This window comes from Cololabis saira, chromosome 1, assembly GCF_033807715.1.
Source record: "Cololabis saira isolate AMF1-May2022 chromosome 1, fColSai1.1, whole genome shotgun sequence".
Lineage (NCBI taxonomy): Eukaryota > Metazoa > Chordata > Actinopteri > Beloniformes > Belonidae > Cololabis > Cololabis saira.
Window position 1 is genome coordinate 25,744,476 of NC_084587.1, and position 23,478 is coordinate 25,767,953.

The following is a 23,478-nucleotide window of genomic DNA, read 5'->3' on the forward strand; positions in this document are numbered from 1 at the left end:
GGCATGCCCCCTAGAAATCAAAGTCAAATCCAGATAACCAGAATCTTTACGCCGAGAAGGAAAACACCTCTCCTGCCAAGACATCACTGTTGCATAAAGTTTCAGGTGCAGCACTTATTCAAACTATCCACTGCTTAATCTGACTTTACATCAAGAATAAGTTCAGAGTTTTTAAATGATGTTAATGCTTTAAGAAATGACTGAAGCAAGGTTTGGTCCCTGCTGATAACAGCTTACATGGCATACATAGCTGTTTTATAAATAGCATAATGTTTAAAGATATTTCCTATAACTGTGACGGTGTTTTTGGTGCCAGAATAAACTGACAATTGTTAGACAGGGATAAAAAAAAAGAATACTGGAACTGGTCAATGTAAGCAAACTGCTGCTACTGTTATAGTTGATGATGCTGTCCAGAGAGAGAGAGAGAGAGAGAGCTGTGCTTCTCTTATTCAAACTGTTATGGTAACACTAATACAAACCATGAATCTGATACACACTGAAGTACTTCACTTGGAAAGGATTTTTTTAGACTCTCTACAGACGCTGGTTCTTATTAATGCTACTTTGTTTCATGTAGATGATGACAGCATGCCCTGCTCAGCGTGAATGCCGGCGGTGCCTCACAGATTAGGACGGTTTACTCTCAGATGAGTAAAATAAAGCTGGATTGTTATCCAAAGCTCAGGGGTGAGAAGCATGGGTCCCATCCAGATCAATAGTGGCTGGAATGTGCCTGGGAGACCTCCAGGGACTCGGAGAGGAGCTTTCCTCCAAACCAAATAAGGAGAGGAGCAGCGGGCCGAGGCCGGCCAGACCTCGAGCTGTCCTTACACTCTCTCTCTCTTTACAACAAGTACTCCCTGACTGAGAGTCTTACAAATGTCACTTCATTTAGAGGGGAGATAGAGTAAATAGAAAAGCAATAAGCCAAGCTCTCAACAGAAATAAGTGAGCGTGTTGCTGCTGGTTTAGATGAGGAGTGTGTTTCCAAAATCGGACCAATGACCTCACTGCTGGGGTGGGCTCTGTCAATTCCCCTCCTTCTGCACACACAACCCCCAACCACCCCCACCCCCCCTGCATGGTTCAAAATCTCCATCACTTTGATATTCCTCTGCTGTTTAACTGTGATCCCAGCAGTGTGCAGTTCACTGTGCTGTTGCCACAGCAGCTGGGAGATCTAAAGGGCCATCATGCCAGTAGAGGTGGTGCTGGACGGGCCGGCCCCCTGGGGGTTCCGCCTGGCTGGAGGAAAAGACTTCAACCAGCCCCTGACCATCTCCAGGGTGAGTGATGGGATATTATCAGGACAGGAGAAAAATCAGCTCTTTTGCTCAACAAAACATTTATAGTCTCCTTGAGACTTTATGACTGAGATTGTTTTCAAGTGCAGTGTATCCAGGCAAACTCTTTATTTATTAACTTATCAAATGTTCAGATGATTCAATAATTCTACAGTTTAGACAAGGGATGTTCATGTGAGCATGTTTTTAGCCACAATTACAGAGGGATTACAGTCTTCTTCACCGTCAACATTGTCCTTCCAGGATGGCTCATCCTGGAAATATGCTGCGGCGGCACCTGTGCCGCAGTAAATGCAACAGGCTTAGATACAAATAGCAGCTGACCCTGCGCTGGTGTATGCGCGCTACCGCACACACTCTCACTGCACTGAGAAAATACATCAAAGTGCATGTAAATATAACATATTTAAATCTGTGATATTAACAATTAAAAATTAAGTTTGTTGCTTTACATGAATACATCTAGTTTTGAACTTAATCTGCATTTGTTCAAAAAACAAGACATTTTGAATTTTTTCCTTAACAAGCAGTATTTATGTAATCCCAGGCAATCTTTTCATTTACACACAAACAACAAGCAATGATCTTGTTGTATTTACCTTTCCTTGATCAATTTTAATCTATTGGCCAGATTGACCAACGTTTAGATGAGACATGCTTTATTTGTTTAAGTAGAACACCAAAGTAAAAAATATCTTGCTTGATCTACTTTAAAAAAATTTAAGGCGACTTTTTCGAATGAGATTTTTATGTCGATAAAGAAAAACTAGTCTTTTTATAAACTACTCAATTTTTAGCATGTACAAAATTCATTTGCAAGTAAAATCAACTTAATTTTTGCAAGTAAAGTCAACTTAATTTTGTATTTTTTTTAATTATTTATTTATTATTATTCTTTTTCTCCTTTTTCCTTTTTTTCTTCTTTTTTTTCTTTTTCTTTTCTTTTTTTTCTCTTTTTTCCATTTTTTCTCTTTTTTTTCTTCTTTTTTTCTCTTTTTTTTCTTTTTAAAGTAAAATTAATTTTGATAAATAAAGTTAAACTTAACACAATTAAGTTGACTGTACTTGCAAAATGTATTATTTACATACATAAAATTAAGTAGTTTATACAAAGACTAGTCTTTCTTGATCTACATAATAATCTCATACAAAAAGTTGACTTATTTTTTTAGTAGATCAAGCATAATATTTGTATCAGTGTGCGTGGATCTCAGACAGAAACATGTGGGGTCGCGGGGAATGATTCTAAAATTGAAGCTCTAATCGTGAAGCATCCCAAGCAGCAATCTTCCAGGACATTCACACCAGCCGAGTCAACACGGAGGGCGATGGGTTTGTAATCGGGTGGAATGATGAGACATTCTGTCACATATCAGCTGTTCAGAAGCTCAGCTCACAGCATCGTCCAGTTTAGTGTGTTAATAAGGCACTGGAGGTGTTGAGCAGGACTGTCGCACTTTGCAGAGCAACAATCACATATTTCGGGCAATCAAACTGACTGATTGTCAAATAATTTGCCGGAATGAAAAAAGGTCAGGCTGGAGTTTAGAGGTTGTCTTCATCTACAGTTTTAATGAAAACAAGCTTTTCCTGCATGAAATGGGGCATTTCCTGTTGATACAACATTCAACCAAACAACAAAATCACTTCAGATACCATTTTAATTTTTAATTTTTATTTATTGATGAGAACAGCTAAACTACCAAAGAGAAGCTGGAGGAGAACATGAAGCTGAGCAGTTAGACTGAAAAGCATGAAGCAACTCAAATAATCTCAGTTAATGGCTCAGTCTTCAGGTCTCCTGCCTCTCTGTGAAAAATGGTAATTTTACAAAAAGTAATTATTCTATAGTAGATGCAATGAACTTGTAGTCATTGCATTTATTTAAATGCATAAATGGGATTGGATATATGTCTACTGCTTAATAATAGACAAACACAAGGTGGTTAAACTGAAAACCAACAAACTATTATAATTTTTTACGTCTTTATTGAGCACACGCATTAAACATTCACAGACTAATAACTTCATCATTAAATTAGTTTGTACTTGTGATTTAAAACTAGAAGAAGTTTGTCCTTCATGGGACGCATTCCTCGAAAGAAAAGAAGGTATCCAAAGACCTTTGCTGCTCTTGTGATTACCGTAGTTGTTGTGGGAAAGACTGGAATGGGATATAAAGTCAACTCAACATGTTAAAGCACCCATCAGTCCTGAGTTAGACCAATGATAGTACCGTTTGGTGCTGCTGCTACTCTTCCTTGAAGTGGGCACGCAGCCACGATGACTCCAAAGGCACAGCGGGGAATCCTCATTGAGATAAAGAAGGAACAAGTAGGAACAAAAAGCTTGAAGACGTCACTGGAACTGCCAGACAGCTCATTCATATGTTTACCAAATGTAAGTCTTTGAACAGGCAGGTTGACAGAATGCCATGGAGGGACACACTCAAGTGAAGTTTGCCTAAGAGCACCTTGGCAATCCGTGGAGCAAGTGGGACAATGTTGTTTATTTTTTGACCCATAGTTTAATTGTGTGAGAGGGATAAACAGTAGCCTAATACTTCCAGTGCAGACACGGCACAGCACCAGCTGCATGAAAACATAATCCCAAGAGAGAAGTACGTTGAAGAGGAGCATCTTTATTTGAGTTACTCTCAGGACCTGGACCCGATTTTGTATTATCAAGGGCAAAAATGTATCCCCACATTTACCGAAGTATCCTGCAGGACAATGTCAGGGTGGGCTGTGTAACAGCTGAAGCTTAGTAGATGTAAGTTGTGTGCAGTACTCGAGTTGTAAAAAAAAGTCAGGCGGGATGGTGGATTTTATCAGATGGGGACAGATAATTTGTGCTGATTACAAATAATGTAATATATTACAAATAATAACACTGACCAAAACACCTGCAGAAATACTGCAGGAATGACATAGCAGCAGTTAAATGCAGCCTTCTGTAAGCTTTAAATATCCACTGGGCTTACATCAAATACATCAAAACACAACAATTAAAAACAGTTTTCTGAACTTATCAATATGATTCTGTCCTTCACAGGATAAGTCGAATTTAGTTTCTAGTTAAAAAAAGTTAAAAAATCTTATTACACTTAAAACAAGACTCATCACTGGAAAAAACAACACTTTTCACCTGTTTCAAGTAGATTTTCACTTGAAATAAGTAGAAAAATCTGCCAGTGGAAAAAGATTTTTTGCTTGTAATGAGAAGATAAATCTTGTCCCACTGGCAGATTTTTCTACTTATTTCAAGTGAAAATTTACTTGAAACAGGTGAAAATGGTCAAATAAGTTATTTTTCTGGTGATGACTAAATGTTGAAATAGCAGTAAAACCACATTCATTGATGAAATGACATAAGGGATGGAAAGAGGGGATGGCAGTTTTACTGGGGGGATGATTTTGACCGTTTTTATTTCAGGGGGGATGCCATCCCCCCTCAACTCGAGTACTGGTTGTGTGACACAATATATTAGGACGGTGAACCAAAACACTGAAGTTGATGATTTTAGAAAAGAAAACCATTTGGAGCGGCCTTGTCAGGGCTTAGACCTTGCCACTTATTTGAATCAGTGCTTTTAATACTAATAAGAAACCACATAATAAATCAATGGAGTAAAAGTGTGATATATTGGAGAGTCAGCTCCCCCCCTTTTTTTTCCACAGCTACAAAACACAAACGTATCAGAACCCTGATCTTAAGGCCTTTATCTCAATTTGTGAGCTAAATTCCCAGAAAGTCAGATTAGAGGAAGACGGTAATCCCACTCTTGTTGGGGTTATGTTCATCTTTATTCTGGGAAATACCTCAGGGACTATATAAAAGTATAGTTAGGTTTCAAACCACTGGCTTTATCCAGTAACCTCACACCTGTTGTGTCAGTGGACACTCTGGAGTCTATATGAGACAGTGGTGAAAGAGGCCTGCGATGGGAGACATGGAGGATCAGAGCAAAAGGGGAAGAAGCCCGAAGGGAATATAGTACAGTATATGAGCTATAATATACAGGAAGTCACGTTTCAGAGTGTATTTGTTTAAAAGAAAATGCCTTTGGGACTTACAGTATGAAACTTTTTCGTCCTGCAGTAAACTTCATTCAAGCACAAATGAATGCAGTTTCTGCTTCCAGGGCCATTTTTGGTCAGGAACATCCTCCCGTTTATGACTCAGCGATGTTCCCAGCTGGCCGGGGAAAGTAAACAAGAATGATGATCAGCTTTATCTTCAGCAGACAGCAGCTTTTAAGGTGTGCTTTGTTCTGATTTGAACAGCATATATTCATCAAAAATTCTCAAACAGCATGTGGAAATAGTTAGATAATGTTTTATGTGTCCTTGGAGGAGCTCTCTCAAAGAGAGCAGTGCCTGTCATCAGAGTGGCAGCCGGTGCTCTCTTCACTGTGGAGACTTTAGTTTTTATCTTTTGCTGCATAAACATAGACATTCCCCCTTTGTATCTTTTTGAACCAGGAGGAGTTTTTGTTTTTTATTCAGAAGAAATCCACCATAATCCCTTAGAAAGACATCCAAAAAATGTTTAAAAGATTTAAATCATACTTCTCGAGGATTTAAAGTGAGAAAAAGAAAACCCTTATAGTCCTGAGATAACAGACATTTGCTGTTGACACCACTGGTTATACTGGAAGGACAGCGGGTATGCTATACATAAGCACATCTGCTTATTTTACATTTATTTAACATTTATGTATACAGCAGTTCCCAAAAGTACAGCATCTATAGTCCTTAATCGTTGTGATCCTTTGTATAAAACTAATGTTAAATGTCTTCCTGACAGTGATAGAAATACTTTATCACTTGTGAAATTGTCCAAGTTTTCAAATTTGATTTGATAATTTAATAAGGGTCAAATAAATCTGTGTTCTGTGCTATTCTGATGGAGAAATGTGCCACCTTCTTCATCATCCCACCGATAAAAAGCTTCCTGCTCTGAAACCAATGTGGTGAAAGGGGACCAAATCGATGTCCACTAAGTAACTAGAAAATTAAAGCTGTGGGTTTAACATCAAAAACAACAAGTTTACATTTTTTTCATACTGTCAAGCACCACAGCATCTCCTCTCAGTTCTTGTCACCTTCTGTGTGTTAGCTTTAGCTTTGCAGCTGCTCATATATGGTCATGATTTAATAGTCACAAAAGCTGACCTTGATTGATATTCAGAAGCAATTAATAAAACCCAATAAAATCTGACCACACTTTTTGTAGAGCGGAATGAAAGCAGACCATTGTCAGGAACTTAATTCCCTTTAAAGATATTTGGCGTTCCAGTATGAAAAGAGAGCAGCTCCCAACATTCAAAGCCAGTTACAGTAGAACTGCCTCTAAACTGCTCCAAATTACATCTGAATAATTTAGACTGTAATCTTACACAACACAAGTGAACATTAGCTTCTGTACTGCGGCTAATCTGAATTGGACTGTTTCTTCTGTGTCAAGTACAGTGTGTCCCGAGCAAAGTCTTTAACAATTATAGTTTATTTACAACATCTGCACTGGAACCAAAGGTATACATTTAATTTGCTAGTCGGACACAATCCAGACGTGACCAAAAATGTGCAATTCCTCTATTGACCACTAGAGGCTGGCTCCAGAAGTGAAATAATAGCCATCATAGAATAGCTCTTATATTGATTATGTGTGCTGTCAATTGTACTAAGACACCAAACTAACTGACTCTGAGTTGCCATCAAAGAGGTTGAATGCAGTCAGTTCCAGTCACAGCACCATGAGGACCTAACCAAAAAAGCTTCAACCTTCAGCAGTCAAAGGGCTCATGTCAGATTCATGTTAGCGCCAAAGTAATAGTCGTCTCCTAGGGTTATTGCTAAATGTTAATGCACGTCACTCATGGTGCACACTCTTGATATTATTATTATAATTTGTATTTTAATGTTGATATAACTGTACATTTTTGATTATCAACAGTTATCTTACACTCTGTTAATAAATACACTGTCCAGAAAATGCTGGGAGACTATAGTGATCATAGTTGCACCAACAACCTACCAGTACTCGAAATATGATGTGGGTTTGCAGATTTAACACAACAGTGTTCAAAAAATAAAAAAGCTGAACAGCTTTGCTCCATATACTTAATTTAGCAACAAGCAAATAATTGTCATATTGTAGTTGTAAAGAATGTTGATTGTAGCTGTATTATCAACCTTGGTTCTTCCCTTCATATTCCCTTAATATTTAGAGAATTTAACTGACTCTTTCAGTGATACTTCGAGGTCATTGAGTATTTGAGTTCTAACTATATTCTATTCTGCAATAAATTTGAGCTAAAAAAAAAAAAAGTAAAGGGAATTATATTTTAAGCAAAAACAAATGTCGGACGTGACAGCTGAGCTTTGTGGAAGCAAAAGGATTCAGTAGAAACGCACATCTGTGCACAGATTCAGTTGACAGACACGGAGCTTTATAACGAATTCTTCCAGCAGCACAGCAGCTAATGCTCCACTGTAAATTACTGCTCCCTCTTTGGCAGCATGAGACATCCTCTCAGCACTTTCATCCACGTTTATTTATAGGCAGATGACCTAATCGTAGTTTCAGTGTAACATCTCTATGTAGTTTAGCTGACCCTGTCCACTACTGCAATATGAGTGAGCATGAATCAGACCCTGCGTGGAGTAATGAGAATGTTCCCTTCAGTTTGAAGTTGCCTGCCGCGATATTCTCTATGACCCTAGTGGCTTTCTGGGACTTCTTACTCATCTTGAATACTTTCTGGGAAACAGAATACATATTCCATCTGGATGCTGTCACTGCACACAGTTAGTTTATCACCGTTACAAGACACAGGCAGTTAAAAGACCCAACCCGGCCAATGTCTTTCTATAACAGGGCTTTCCGCACTGCATCTCAGTGAGCAGTCACTGTTTTTTTGTTTCGTTTTTTTTTTATGTGCATCTTCTTAGAAAACTGGGTGATTAATGAGTTGTCCATGCCGAGCCTTTGGTTTGTATTTCATATACATATTTAGGCCAGGTGAGATTCAGGGAAGGAAAATCTCATGAAGTTGTGATCCCAGCAAGGGAAGAGAATAAGGGGCCCAGTCATGGCGAACAGTATGATGAGATGAAGTGCTACTGATGGAGAGCAGACCGTTTCTTTTCATGAGCCTTGCGCCATCTACATGGAATTCAACAACAGACAGGCAGCAGTTTTCTGTCCTTCTGCTGGTGTTCATGTACCGATTCTTGTGTGAAATTACACATCATTTTGTCTCTTTTACGTACTGAAACCGGAAACTACAAAATAATTATTTAAACAAAAACTTAAGCAGGAGATTTATAATGGCATTCATTTAACTGACAGTCCTGTATTTTCAGCTTGTTTAATTAAAGCAGTGCTTCTCAATCCTGGTCCCCATGGGCCGCTGTCCTGCATGTTTTAGATGTTTCCCTGCACCAACAAACCTGATTCTAATTAAAGGTCCTCATTAACTTGTCACCAAGGTCTGCACAGCTCTGTTGATGACACAGGTACTTTTATCACGGTGTGCTGAAGCAGAGTAGCATCTAAAACATGCAGGACAGGGGCCCACGAAGACCAGGATTGAGAAACACTGAATTAAAGCAACTGTATGCAGCAATACCTCCTCTGGTCACATGGGGGCAACATCTCACAAGAATGATCATGTGTAGCAAAAGACACATCGTCCAGCTTGATAGAGTGAGTCCCAGACGTGATTCAGGAGTCAATTCCTGTCAGTATGGTGCCTGCCAGAGCAGCCAAGAAGGGGCTTTAAAAGCACTTTTCAGACAACTTATGAGTGATGTCATATAGGAGTTTACACACTTCCTTTTAGACAGTGAAATGCACATGTAATGGTACGAAGTGGTGGTGGAAAGTGCCGAACCGATGCCTCCTCAGTAGGAGCTTCAAAATCGTCAAGCTGAAATTGAAAACCTAAGAGAGTGAAGTGCAGACATCTACCACTTTAATGCAGTGAGTCACTGATTCTAGAGCAGACGGAGTTTAGTTTCTTTAAAGAAAAAAGGCAGCAATGTAGTTATTTAAAAGCCCTAAATGACAAACAAAACAATTCAAAACATGTGTATCAACAGAAAAAAAGGAAATGAATGCAGAGAAGAGAAAAATCATTCTTTATTGCTGTCATTGTTTCATCATTGAAAGAGGCGTGTGTTGTTGTAGCAGCTGCTTTGAACTTCTTTGTACAATGCTTTATTTACAGGGATACTCAATAAATCTTAGGGGAATGGTTTTTTGGATAGGACGGAGGAAAAACCAGAACTCTGATACAGAAATCTGTTTCTCATTTTTGATCTGCCTCTAAAATTGGATTATAGGGACATTTATTGAAATAAAACCATGTGTATCGAGGAAAGAATCTCATTTGGTAGAGTTGTTGATAACATCTTGTGCTGTGCTTGACGGATATAGTATTGCTTCTGACAGGGCAAAAGAGATGAACAAATTCTTCCACCAAAGTCACATTTTTCTATTAAACTTTGAAAGCAAAACAATTTACTACAAAATTTCCAGCATCCCCCATTACCTCCGCCTGTCAGCACACATCAACATTCCATTTACTTACTTTCCACTACTGCTGATATTTTAATAATGTGTTTTTTCTGCTCTGCTCCCTGACAACTTCATCGTCAGCCCCAAACATCTCATGACCTTCAACTAACGACAGCTGGCTTGCACAATCCTGATTTAAAGGATGTGTGTGTTTGTATTGTAGGTCAAAATACAGTAGATTGCAATTATTCATAGCTTTTTTCATTTTAAAGGACGTAATAAATAAGACAAATAGAAACAATTAAAGATAACTTGTTGAATTCAGAAATTGTCTTACATTTCACATAGCTAGTCAGTTATCCTGTAGGTGTACACAGAGGCATCCACACGGGTGTTTTATGTTTTTCAGTGTCAGCTGTTTCTGTTGTCACAAGTCACACATATCTGCTTTGTTGTTGTTGTTATTGTTGTTGTTATCCCTACACCTGCTCCCATTCAGATCACTCCGGGCAGTAAGGCATCCAAGGCCAACTTGTGCCCCGGTGACATTGTTTTAGCCATCGAGGGAGTCCCAGCCGCAGACATGCTGCACTGTGAGGCCCAGAGCAAGATAAAGGAATCCACCCGACAGCTCTGTCTCACTGTTGAACGGTACGACAAGCTGACACACACACACACACACACACACACACACACACACACACACACACACACACACACACACACACACACACACACACACACACACACACACACACACACACACACACACACACACACACACACACACACACCACCATCATCATCGGCGGTCACTCGAGACGAGTACTGTCTTCTTCGCGGGGTCGTCTACTTGTGGGTCTTCAGGTGGGCGATCCGTGACCCACATATTTTTGTGCAATGTGGACAGGGGAAAGTGGTGGTGGGTTGTGGTCGCGCTGGAGCCTGATTCTGTCTTTCCTTATGGAGTTGTCGTTTGGTTTGTGCGACACGGTAGAGTTCCTTCTCATAATGTGCAGCACCTTCTTGCACCGCTGCCCTCCAGCAGTGCCTGTTGAAGGCCATGTGCTCCCAGTCCTGAGATGTTATCAGGAATTTCTTCAGATTGTTCCTGATCTGCCCACCTGGAGCTCGCGGACCTCTTTCCAGCTGGGAGTATAGAATCTGTTTGGGGAGACGGGTGTCGGACATGCGGATGAGATGGCCAGTCCATCGGAGTTGGTGCTGAATTATTAAGGTGGTGATGGTGGGCATTTTGGCTTCCTCCAGAACGCTGATGTTAGTGTGTCTGTCCTCCCATTTGATCCTGAGTATGTTTCTCAAGATTCTTTGGTGTTGCTGTTCTAGAGCTCTGAGGTGCCTGCTGTAGGTTGTCCATGATTCTGCCCCATGCAGCGAGGTGGGGAGAACCACATCCTTGTAAACCAGGAGCTTGGTGTCGACCCGGAGATCTCGGTCTTCAAAGACTCTTTTCCAGAGTCTGGCATAAGCTCCGCTGGCACAGCTCAGGTGATGATTGACGTCAGAGTCAATGTCCGCTTTGGAGGAGAGGAGGCTGCCAAGGTAGAGGAAGTGGTCAACATTTTCAAGCCTTGTGTTGTCCACTTTTATCGTGGGTGGAGTAGGTGGCTGGTTGGGAGGAGGCTGGTGTAGCACCTGGGTCTTCTTGACGTTCAAGGCCAGACCCAGGGCTCTGTATGCCTTAGCAAAGGCGTTCAGGATGCCCTGGAGGTCTTCTGCAGAGTGTGCTACGATGGCATTGTCATCTGCATACTGGAGCTCCATGATGGTGGTGTATTGAACCTTGGTTTTGGCTTTTAACCTGTTAAGGTTAAAGAGCCTGCCATCAGTCCTGTACCAGATCGGAATGCCTTGTGTCAGCTCTTTGCCAATGAGGTGTAGTATGGCGGAAATGAAGACCGAAAACAAGGTGGGTGCAATGATGCATATCTGTTTGACCCCTGTCTCCACAATGAAGGGCTCAGACAGCCGCTGCTGTTGAGAACTGTGGCTGTCATTCCATCATGCAGTAACCTCAGTATTCTGACATATTTGTCCGGACAGCCGTAAAGCAGAAGGATGCTCCACAGAGCCTGAAGATCTACCGTGTCAAAGTCCTTTTAAAGGTGTATGAAAGCCATGTACAAAGGCTGCTTATGTTCACGGCATTTCTCTTGGAGTTGGCGTGCTGTAAAAATCATATCTGCTTTGCCTAGATGGACAAAAACCGCAATGTGATTCTGGGAGAACTTCCTCAGACAGTGGTAGTAAGCGGTTGGCGAGAACACGAGCGAGTACTTTGCCAGTGGTTGAAAGGAGTGAGATGCCCCTATAGTTTCCACAATTTATCCCCCTTCTTGAAAATGGTCACTATCAGAGCATCCCTGAGCTCTGAGGGGAATTCTTCTTTTTCCCAGACCTTCAGAAGGAGGGCATGGAGGCGGCACAGGAGCTCTGGTCCACCTTCCTTTAGGACCTGAGCTGGGATCCCATCTGGACCGGTGGCCTTGTTGTTTTTCAGGCTCCTGATAGCATCTTGGACCTCTGTTAAGGTGGGAGGTTCCCCCATGTCTTCCTTGATGAGACTCTGAGGGAGGTGACTGATGACATCTGGTTGAGTTGTGCTGTTGCGATTGAGGAGTTCCTGGAAGTGTTCTCTCCATCGGTTGTTTATGGACTCGTTGTCCATCAACAGCTCCTGTCCGTCCTTTGAGTGTAGAGGGTTTTGGCCACGGTGGCTTGGGCCATAGACAGCCTTTGTAGCACTGAAAAGCCTCTGGTGTCTCCAGAGTCTGCCAGCCTCTGGATTTCCAGTGCTCTCTCAGTCCACCAGGAGTTTTTAATCTGTCTCACACAGTTCTGGATGTCAGCCTTGGCTTTAGAGTGAGCCTGTCTCTTGGCTTTGCAGGTTATGTCGTTTTGCCAGACACAAAAGGCTTCCCTTTTTTTAGAGATGAGCATTTCTATCTCTGTGTCATTCTCATCAAACCAGTCCTGATGTTTTCTGGACTCACACCCGAGGGTGGAACTACAGGTATCAAGGATGGAAGATTTAAGCAGGCTCCAGTGTTCTGTGATGTTCTGCTCTCAAGGCTCTGATTAAACACACACACACACACACACACACACACACACACACACACACACACACACACACACACACACACACACACACACACACACACACACACACACACACACACACACCGGTATTTATGTGTGATATTCAAGTGTTTATTATGTTTTTTTTAAGCATGTTCTCTTTTTTGTGTTGGAAATGTGCTGGTACCAAAAGAAGTTCTGTAACTTGTTTCTCGGTGTCTGCCACGATCGCTGCAGAGGGTCCAAACCAAATTTTGCTTTGCAGAATTGACAAAAATGTTAGTCCGATACAGTAATCTCAGTGGTTCCCAGCACTTTCGTCTTATGACCCAAGATCCCAAGCAATATAGAAACACATGATAAGTAATTAATTACCAAGTAAAATGGTCAGAATCAATATTCTTATATAGACATTTGCTAAACAGTTACCTAACAGTAGGCATAATTATCATGAAAATACCAGGAATTTGACATTCCCTGTAAACACCAATGTGTAAGCAGATCTTCCCCTTCACGTTGATTTGGTTTGATAGACCCAACGACTCAAAAAGATGAAGAGGTGACCTTCTGTCTTTTTTTCCCCCTCAGAAATGGATCAAAACTGTGGTCGCCAATTGTTACAGAGGACGGTAAAGCTCACCCGTTTAAAATAAATCTGGAAGCGGAGAAACAGGTTTGTAAAACTGTGAAGCAGTAATGTAGTTTTTGTTCCGGCAATTTTGCTTCTTTTTCTTGCCGCAATAATATATTTTTCATTTTAAATCCCATCTTCACTCTATAGGAGTATAAACCAATTGGCGCTGCTCACAACCGGAGAGCTCAGCCGTTTGTTGCAGCAGCAAACATTGACGACAAGCGCCAGGTGGTCAGCTCGTCCTACAACACTCCTATAGGCCTCTACTCATCAGGAAATATCCAGGATGCCATGGAAGGTCAAATGCGAGGCCTGGTTCCCCCCAAGCCTGAGAGGTGGCCACTGCTACTATTCATAGCCATTTAGAGGATCCACTATGAATTTCTTATCGTTCTAAAGCCAACACATGTCAGAGTCATGGTAATATAGGCAAAAATGGGGGTATATTGTGTTAAATCAAGTGAATTCAGATGCACAAGTTCAATCCTGAAGTGTAGAAAAATATACTATGATTGCAAACAGACAGGACCTTTTTCATTGGGAAGGGAGAGCAGCACATATACCATGAAAGCACCCATCAGTGTTCTGAAATTGAAAAATACAAGGTTCATATTTTAATTAATACTCTCTCTCTCTCTCTCTCTCTCTCTCTCTCTCTCTCTCTCTCTCTCTCTCTCTCTCTCTCTCTCTCTCTCTCTCTCTCTCTCTCTCTCTCTCTCTCTCTCTCTCTCTATATATATATATATATATATATATATATATATATATATATATATATATATATAGTAAGGATTCCTTGTGAGCCAACTACTAAAGTTTAAAATTACTATGAATATTTCCCCCCCTAATGACTACTACTTCATTGTTCTTCATGTGTGTCCAAGTTTACAAGTGTAGGCCAATAGGACTGGTGCCAACGCACCAGTTTTCCGGCCTCTAAACATCTAAACAAACAACAAGGAGTCGGACCCTCAAGAGATACAGACTAAAATGACGTGATCCATGCAGAGTATGAATTAACGGGCGGTACAAAACACCAATGTAGGAAATGAGAATATTTTTAGCTCTTACAGGAAAGGTGCTCTAGAGTCCCAAAATAAAGACAACGAGCTGGAAATGAGCACTATGAGATAAACACAAATGGTTGGGATGAAAACGACCTTGAAGCATTTTGTGGTCTGTGGTGACAGAAACCATCTCTAAAATGTAAAAGTTTCAAAAAGCCCCTTACTGTTTATTTTTACCAGTATGACTAATGCAGGTATTGTACTCAACATAACAGCACTTCATCCATCCATTCATCCATCCATCCACCCATTCATTCAACCATTATCATACCTGCGTTTTCCTATTCTAGGGTCATTGAATCTTTTGGAGCCTATCCCAGCTTTCTTTTAGTGAAAAGCAGGCGCACACCTGGACACGCCGCCACTCCATCACAGGGCCAATATGACTCAAAATAATCAAAATTGGCTAAGTTTCATCTAAATTTAACATTACAGAGTCTGATAAGTTTGTTGGTACCCTTCTATTAAAGAAAGCATGATCCACAATAATCTAAAGTGACATAAGCATGAATAAGTTTAGTGTCCTGTAATTAGCATTTAATCCTGCAATCAGTCAGTCTGACTATTTTAAGGGTTAAAAACGTCATCACTCGACTGTTTTTAATATAATATAATATAATATAATATAATATAATATAATATAATATAATATAATATAATATAATATAATATAATATAATATAATCTTTATTTTTCAGTATGTATCTAACAAAAAACACCAAAATTAGTCTTCTGTTTACATCACTAGTTACACTAGGAGCAGTGGGCTGCCATTTTTTCTCCTACCCGGGGAGCAGTTGGTATCATGGTGTTTACCACACTGAAGATGGACCAGAGAAAGAAAAATGGGAAAATTGTCTGTGATCCAGAAAAAAAAAACTTTCTGGACAAGCTTATTAAAGGTAAAGGCTATAAGATATATCCCAGTTTCATGTTCCTGTGACGGTAGTTGCTCATTTCATTCAGTGAATGTAGGGTGCACAGGAACATCCCTGGACTTCTGCCACAGGAGGACAATTGAAAACAAATTCAAGAGGTGGATACTATGAATGGCAACCAAATAGCCTTGAACAGCTTCCAAAGAGATTCAAGGTGAAAGTACATCAGAACAATCGAGGAGGACTCGACTGTTGAAAGCATGTCATAAAAATGCCAGACTTGAATTTATCCAAATGCATCTGTACAAGCCACAAAGCTTTTTAGGAGAATGTGCTTTGGACAGATGAGACAAAACAGGAGCTTTGTGGCAAGTCATATCAGCTCTATGATTACAGATGCAAAAATGAACCATTCAAACATGGAGGAAGCTAAATTAGGTTCTAGACTATCAAGACAATCTGTAGCCAAATGTGGTGCCTGGTGCTAGAAAGCCTGGTCTCTATCAGTGTTAATGGATCTTCAAACAGGATAATGATCCAAAACACAAGACTAAAATCAGCCAAGAGTGATAAAGAACAAAATACTGTACTATTCTGAAGTGTTCTCCTATGAGCCCTGATCTAAATCCTGGTGAACATTTGAGGAAATATTTAAAACATGCAGTCTGAAGAAGGAACCCTTTAAACATGAGACAGCTGCAGCAGATTGCTCATGAGTGGACCAAAATACTTGTCTACGGGCGTAGAAGTCTTACAGAGACGCTTGTAGAATCGCCTGATTGAAATAGTTACCACAAGAAGTTGTGAAACAAAATAAAGTTAAGGGCCCCATCATTTTTGTCCAGGCTAATTTCCTTTATTTTATTAATTTTTCTAAGGAAATGTAATTCTGCTGAGTTTATAAAAAAATATCAAAAAACTAAAACATTTAAAATCTTTGATCAACTTTGTTATTTCTAAGATTTAAAAAAATGTATTTACAGGCTAGAATAATTACCTAAAAATCCCCAACTTCATATAGTTAAAAATCCCCCCCAAAAACGGAGCAGTTTTTTGTATTTTATCAAATTATTTCAGTGTTAAACTGCCTGTCGTGTAGCACCAACTGAAGGACAAACATTTTCCAAGCTATTTTGCCAAAAATACAGCAACAGCAAGGGGTCAATTTGTGTCAAAATGTGCTGTTTTCTTGTTTATAACGATCACTGAAAATCTTTACTTTAGGCTATCTCAGATATGGATGGAACTGAGAAAATATGACAGCCAGCAGACGGGAAGGGATTTATTTGTGGTTTAACCACTGCCAAAGACAAAAATGACATCCAACCAAAATTACTCATATTCATTTACATAAACCACAGTGCATTCACAAGCATTATCAGGTATGTGAAAGGAATTGTAATTTACTGAGGCATAAAAAACAGTTGAAATAATTATTTTAAAATATTTCTTTCTTTTCTTAAAGGGGACCTATTATGAAAAACACGTTTTTTCTTGCTTTAACATATATAAAGTGGTCTCCCCTCACCCTGTCAACACAGAGAAGGAGTACAGCCGCCCGGAGGATCCTTCCAGTGTGATGTGACTTCTACGAGCCGTTCAGATTTGCGCATTTTCATTATGTCACCAAAATGCAAACCGCGCCTCGGTCTCCTCCGCTGCTGAAACCACGCCCACAACTCTCTCCGCCGGCCGGAGCGTCCGCCATTGTTCCAAAGCGAGGGACAGTAAAAATGAGGTTTTGCATCGACATTTACCCTCATAAAAGGATCAGTACCAACAGTACCCGCTCAGGACCCGGCAACTGCACACGAGTCAGCGGTAAGTGACGTTAATTTTTTATGTTATTTATATTTGTGTACAAGTATGATCTTTGCATGGGCTAATTTAGCTTAGCTCCGGTGTTACTCCGTGTTACGGAGCTCTATTAGTACCATAATACATTTTTTTTCTGTTTATGGTTTCAGATCTTTCAAGCACCTGAAGCTGTTCAACGACACCTTCAGAAGATGCACGGTCCTTTCTTGAGCCAGCAATAGTGCATACATGTTATTTATAGCCTATACAACTTATGTTATTTTATTTTTTTTAACAATAAAGTTGCCGTTTGTGAACATTCAGTGTTGTGATTTCTTTACAGTTAACATGATTCATTTGTCTTGTAACATAAGAAATGAAATGATGAGGAATCGGAGTAAATAACTGTGGTGTACCTGTTTAGAATTAAATTCAATCTTCCTGTGTGAAGACGAGGTAACTAAAGGCTGATTTATGGTTCCGCGTTACACCAACGCAGAGCCTACGGCGTAGGGTACGCGTCGATTTAACGCAGGACCATAATTCAGGCTTTATGGAATTGATTTTGTCGCTGATGCTCACATCGCATGGGACAGGCTATAATTGGGTGCGCAGCCGGCTGCTCTTCAGCCCAGAGAGAGGCTTTGTCTCCTCCCCTGCTACACGTCATTCAGGCAGCCAATCAGCACAGAGCCTCATTATCATAGCCTCCCCTCCCCCTCCCTGAGAAGGAGGTTAGGAGCGGTAAAAATGAAGACATGGCCCAGAGGCTGAATTTCTGATTTATGTAGAAAAAACAAGCTCTTGATTGTTTTTAAGACATTCAAGGCCTGTTTAAAATATACATTAAATGCCATTATGGGTCCCCTTTTTCTTAAAGCTACTCTCTGTAGCAATGCCGCTTCTGTCCACATGGGGACGTGCAGTTTTGCTTTGCTCGCAAGTTCCTCACAGTACTGTGTTTGTAAGTGTTGACGGTCCAGATATCTTGTAATAACCCTTTACCCCACTTTCTTGTGACATGCTGTCCCCATGTGGTCAGATGTGGTATTGTTACATGAAATGGCTTTAAATTACTCACAATAACCCTTTCCCTACTACTATCATTATACTATATCCTCTCCATCTGCTGCTGCTGTCATCATTGACCACTAGCTTCACAGCAAAGTAGTTTAGATTGCAGTATAATCTATTTCCTGTAGCTGATAGGATCTAAGAGTGTGCTCTAAGAGTGTGCATTTGTGCTTTGATCTAATGCCCTCTGAATGTCTGTGTCTGAATGTGCTGTGTCTCCTCAGTACCAAAACTTTCACCAGCATCAAGGAGTCTGATGTGTACCGAATGCTACAGGAAGACGAGGAGGAGCCCCAGGAGCCTCGGCAGTCTGGCTCCTTTAAAGCCCTCCAGGACTTTATTGACAGTGATGGTGAGTTTTTTGGGCTTTTTTGTGTTTTCCTGCCAGATGATGCATTCCCTCCAGAACAACAACAGCATTTGACAGGTTGGGTTAGAAAGAGTCGGTCGAACTGCTGCTGGTTGTAGCTTTGTATTTGGCATACAAACATTATTGTAGTTAACAATAGGATTTTCTTGTTAACAAAATTACATCCTTACCAATTTTACAGTTTCATTTTTTTTTTACTCTGGAAAGAGTGACACTTTTTTTATTTATTTATATCACATACTTTGATTTAAAAAAGAAAAACACAGAATGTTAAATTTAGTGATTTTCTATTCTGCAATAACAATTTTTATCTAAACAGCAATTATTATATGAATTATTAAACATTCCACACTGTACTATGCCTTGTAAAAGACAATGTGAAGCCACACAATGTGTCATCAGACTCTCTAATGTGTTCCCCTTATAATTCAAGTGCCGTGCTATTTAAGCTGCATAATGTGTCAATACAAAAGCTATTCTCCATGTGTTTCCTCAAGTACGTGGAAAAAAAACAGTGCCCTGCAGACTTTAATGCCTAGAAGCAGAAAGGAAGCATTATAAGAATTCAAAAGGCTTTTGTATGCAGCTGTTCCTGAAGTGCTCATGTCTCTCATTTCTCTCAAATAGCCTAAATGTCAAAATGTTAATTTCTGTGGTCCATGCAGACAGGGTTTGTTTTATTGAACGGTCTCTTTCACCTGTGGCCAGGTACTCGTCCCATTGTGACTCGGACAGTTAAAGCTCCAACAACGAAACCAACTCCACCAACAGGAAACCTGCACAAACTGCCTCTCTGCGACAAGTGTGGGAATGGGATCGTGTGAGTTAAAAATACCACAAATCATCTGGGATTCACATTAAGACAACAACGTGCATCAACACGAGCAACAGGGCTACCATTTCAGTCAAAACCTTTTGACTAGTATGTACATAAATGTCCATTGCGATGCAGCAGAAGCATCATAGAGCTATTGCTTGGTTATTATTTTATTTAAAACAAAAACAGTTATGTATTATACCTCTCCACACAGTGTTTCAGTGAATTTTGTTTAACCGCTGGAGTGTTTTTGTCCATCAAGAACCGCTGAGCACCTAGAAACACATGCACTAGAGTAATAAACCAGTGAACAATCATCTCTGCTGTATCATGATGTTGATCCTTTCTGATTTTTCTGCTACAGTGGGACAGTGGTTAGAGCCCGGGACAAGTATCGTCACCCTGGATGCTTCGTGTGCTCCGACTGTGACATGAACCTGAAACAGATGGGCTATTTTTTTGTGGAAGAGCAGCTGTACTGTGAGACTCACGCTCGTGCCAGAATGAGACCACCAGAGGGACACGACCTCATCACGACATTTCGCTCTGCATAGATTCCCCTCCTATAGGCACAGACACATGCACTTTGGCAAACCAAAGCTCCTTACTTTGTGTTTTTGAGTATTGATCTGTAATATGTGGTTTGTGCAAAATATTATGGTACATGCCAGTTTGATGGTTTAACCTGTAGCTCACATTTCACAGCTGATATTTGAACTGTTTTGCTGTTTAAAGAGTCCTATGTGGCAACAAAACATTGTGAGACCTGCCATAATTTGATATTTTTCCAATAAAGACTTTGGCTCATATTGTTTCTCTTTTCATAATTATCTCTTTGCAGACTCAAATATCTAATGCAGATTCAAGCTACGGTAATAATGGCAAATGTAATGTGTTCATATCCATTAATTTATTGTTTTGTTTCAAGTTTACATTTTCACATCTGACAGTATTTTGATATAGATGCCTTGCTCAATTTGAGATTTTTTTTTAGATTATTTATATGTACTTTTGCTTGTCCAAAGTACCAACCCCATTTTCAAACATCTTGGGACATTGTGTGAGACATAAATATAGAGTTAAGTTATTCGCAAATCCTTTTTTAATCTATGCTCAATTATATACACTATGAAGACAACACATTTATTATTCACAATTATATACTTTGTTTTCTCATCAAATAGTCACTCATTTTGAATTAAATGCCTGAAACACATTTCAAGAAAGCTTGGACAGGGGGTGAACAGGTTAATTAGAGTGATTGTCAGGATTGGGTATAAAAGGAACATCCCCAAAAGGCTCATTCATGAGCAAGGATGGGAATTGCATGTCAAGTTTCTTGACATGCAATTGTAAGGAATTTAGGGATTTCATCACCTCTAGTCCATAACATCACCAAATCATAAAACAAATCTGGAGAAATTTCTACATATAGGTAAGAAAACCAAGATTAAAGTCCCGTGACTTTCAATCTGGACCCCCGGAGGGGGTCCAATAAATCTTTTGTTATTATTTATTTATTCTTTTTTTGTTATTGAATCAACCTAATTTGCAGTTCTTTTACACCCCTTCCATACATTAGTATTCAGCTTGTGTAAATATTATCCTCAAGTCTGTTTCCATTATCATCTCAAGGGACAGTATACCAGAATCTGAGTATGTATGTATAAGCGTCAAGGTAAGGTAGACTTTATTCATCCCCAAGGGGAAATTCATTTGTCACAGCAGCACGACACAGAACAGAAATAAACAGGACAGAGGAATAATAATTACATTACATAAAAAACATAGAAAGACTGCATTCTGCTTGCTGGATAAAAAAAACATAAAAAAAAAACACTTGGTAAAAAAAGAGATTTTCTTTTGGTCTTGATCTGCGTATCAATTAACAATGGATACTTTGTCAAAGGACCATTTAGGAGTTGCAGATATTAATGGTTTCTGGTTCCAGAAGTCCAAGACAATGGGGGGACAAAACCCTCAGGAAGGCAATGTTTGGGCATAGTGTCACGCCTGATCTGCCCACCTTTCAGCAGAGACGGGTCGAGCTGGCAGACAGGTCATGGAGCTCATCGACACGTTTGTAAGTTGTAACAGCCAGAAGAAATTCAGTTTTGGACAACAACACTCACAGAGCCACCTCTGACATAGGTTCAGAAGGAGGCTCACTCAGGACCTGTCTTGGGAGACACAACTTCCTGGCACCATGCAGGAACTGAAGAAACCATCCCAGCAGTGCCCATATGTTCTCTGCAAGGAAACTGCCCTCACATATCACAGGGTTTCACAGACTGAGGGCCCCAAGCCAACTATGGGCTGCCACCTCCTTTCATTTGCCACACCCTAAGCTGAAGCTGGCCTGGAGATGGGTGCCATACCTCCCCCCACAACTGGGACAAGAGGTCCACCCTCTCAGGGTGCTGGCAGGGCTCTGCCACAAGGACGCTGCAGAATGTGGGGAACCAAAATCTTGTCGGGCAACTGGGAGCCACCAGGAGAACCCTGTAGCTCCAGGCCTGCATTCTGTGCAGCATGAGTAGTATCAGAGGCGCAGGAAGAAACACAGAATAGCCCATCTGGCTGGGGATTACGATGGCAGTGTGCACTCATCCCTGTCAGGGAATACCAGAGAGGACAGCCACTTGAATTCTCAGAGGCAAATAGGTCCCCCTGGGCCTCCCCAAAATGTCCCCATACCATTCACAACACTTGCTCAGGGGGCAGTGTCCAGTGTGACAGGCAGTCCACCACAGAATTTTATCCTGACTGGCAACTATATCTCTCCCTAAGAGAGAAGGCAAAGGTAGGCCTAGTCCCACAGCAGCTGTGTCTGCCTCAGTGAGGGCAGGGACCTTGATGCGGCCCCAGGTGAGTTGTCACTCCCAAACAGGAGGTGAGCAACCACCAATTAGAACCTTTAGCGACTTACCTCTGGAGTGGCTGTCCGGCCCATACAGCCAAGCGTGCATCCATGTGAGCTGACATGGATGCAATTGGCAACACAATGAGACCACAGCAAACAAATCAGCTGAGCAATGTGACCATGTGCTGCTCCCAGCTTGAATCAAACATGAAAAAGTGAAGACAGGTAGAATCACCTGTCATCCACGGACTTGGAGGGCTGCAATTGCACTCCAACCATTTTGTCAAAGGTAGGATGACAAACAATTCCAAACACTACCATACTTGTTCATCCATCCAATAATTCATATTGCAAATATTCCATTCATGTAAAGTATTTCAATTTATTCTCCCATGCACACCATAATGAATCCATAGAACAGCTCTTTTCACTTATTATGGCCGATAAGATTGGACTAAAGGACGAGTTATGGTTCTACGTCAAAACGACGGCGTGCCTACGACGGTGTGCCTACGACGCCGTACCTACGACGCCGTACCTACGACGCCGTACCTAAGACGCCGTACCTACGACGCCGTGCCTACGACGCCGTACCTACGACGCCGTGCCTACGACGCCGTACCTACGACGCCGTACCTACGACGCCGTGCCTACAACGCCGTACCTACGACGCCGTGCCTACAACGCCGTACCTACGACGCCGTGCCTACGACGCCGTGCCTACGACGCCGTGCCTACGACGCCGTGCCACGACGCCGTACCTACTGCTTGAGGAGTCTCTTAAGAATGTTGGCTTTATTTGTCCTTATAGCTTTGCCACCAAGTAAGTATTAGTAAGTTTGAAGGTCTTTAACTTACAATGCAATATACAATTGAATATGCATTTACACAGAACTAATTAAAGTAAACTAAGTATTCAGCTGAACAACGCTAATGTGTGCTTGGAATCTATTTGTTTTAAGGAAAACTGCATTGTGATTGTGAGTAGTCATCCTCTGAGACTGCCTGCAGAGAACAGCTGAATAGACTGGCACACCATGGAG

At 40.8% G+C, this 23,478-nt stretch overlaps 1 protein-coding gene across 1 annotated transcript; it reads left to right on the top strand.

The window, feature by feature from the left end:
- Positions 1 to 1,112: 1,112 nt before the first annotated feature.
- Positions 1,113 to 20,381, top strand: LOC133441641 (PDZ and LIM domain protein 3-like). The gene is made up of 7 exons (XM_061719151.1): positions 1,113 to 1,289; positions 10,333 to 10,484; positions 13,524 to 13,608; positions 13,717 to 13,904; positions 18,610 to 18,737; positions 19,464 to 19,575; positions 19,937 to 20,381. Exons 1-7 carry the CDS (start codon positions 1,197 to 1,199, stop codon positions 20,124 to 20,126), a joined length of 948 nt encoding a protein of 315 aa, XP_061575135.1. The 5' UTR covers positions 1,113 to 1,196; the 3' UTR covers positions 20,127 to 20,381.
- The last annotated feature ends 3,097 nt before the right edge of the window (positions 20,382 to 23,478 follow it).

What these genes read in the sequence shown, in the direction of transcription:
- LOC133441641 (XM_061719151.1), top strand. Translation starts at nt 1,197, where the DNA reads ATGCCAGTAGAGGTGGTGCTGGACGGGCCGGCCCCCTGGGGGTTCCGC. An exon ending in AGCCCCTGACCATCTCCAGG is followed by an intron (nt 1,290 to 10,332) that starts GTGAGTGATGGG and finishes GCTCCCATTCAG; the next exon opens with ATCACTCCGGGCAGTAAGGC. An exon ending in CTCTGTCTCACTGTTGAACG is followed by an intron (nt 10,485 to 13,523) that starts GTACGACAAGCT and finishes TTTCCCCCTCAG; the next exon opens with AAATGGATCAAAACTGTGGT.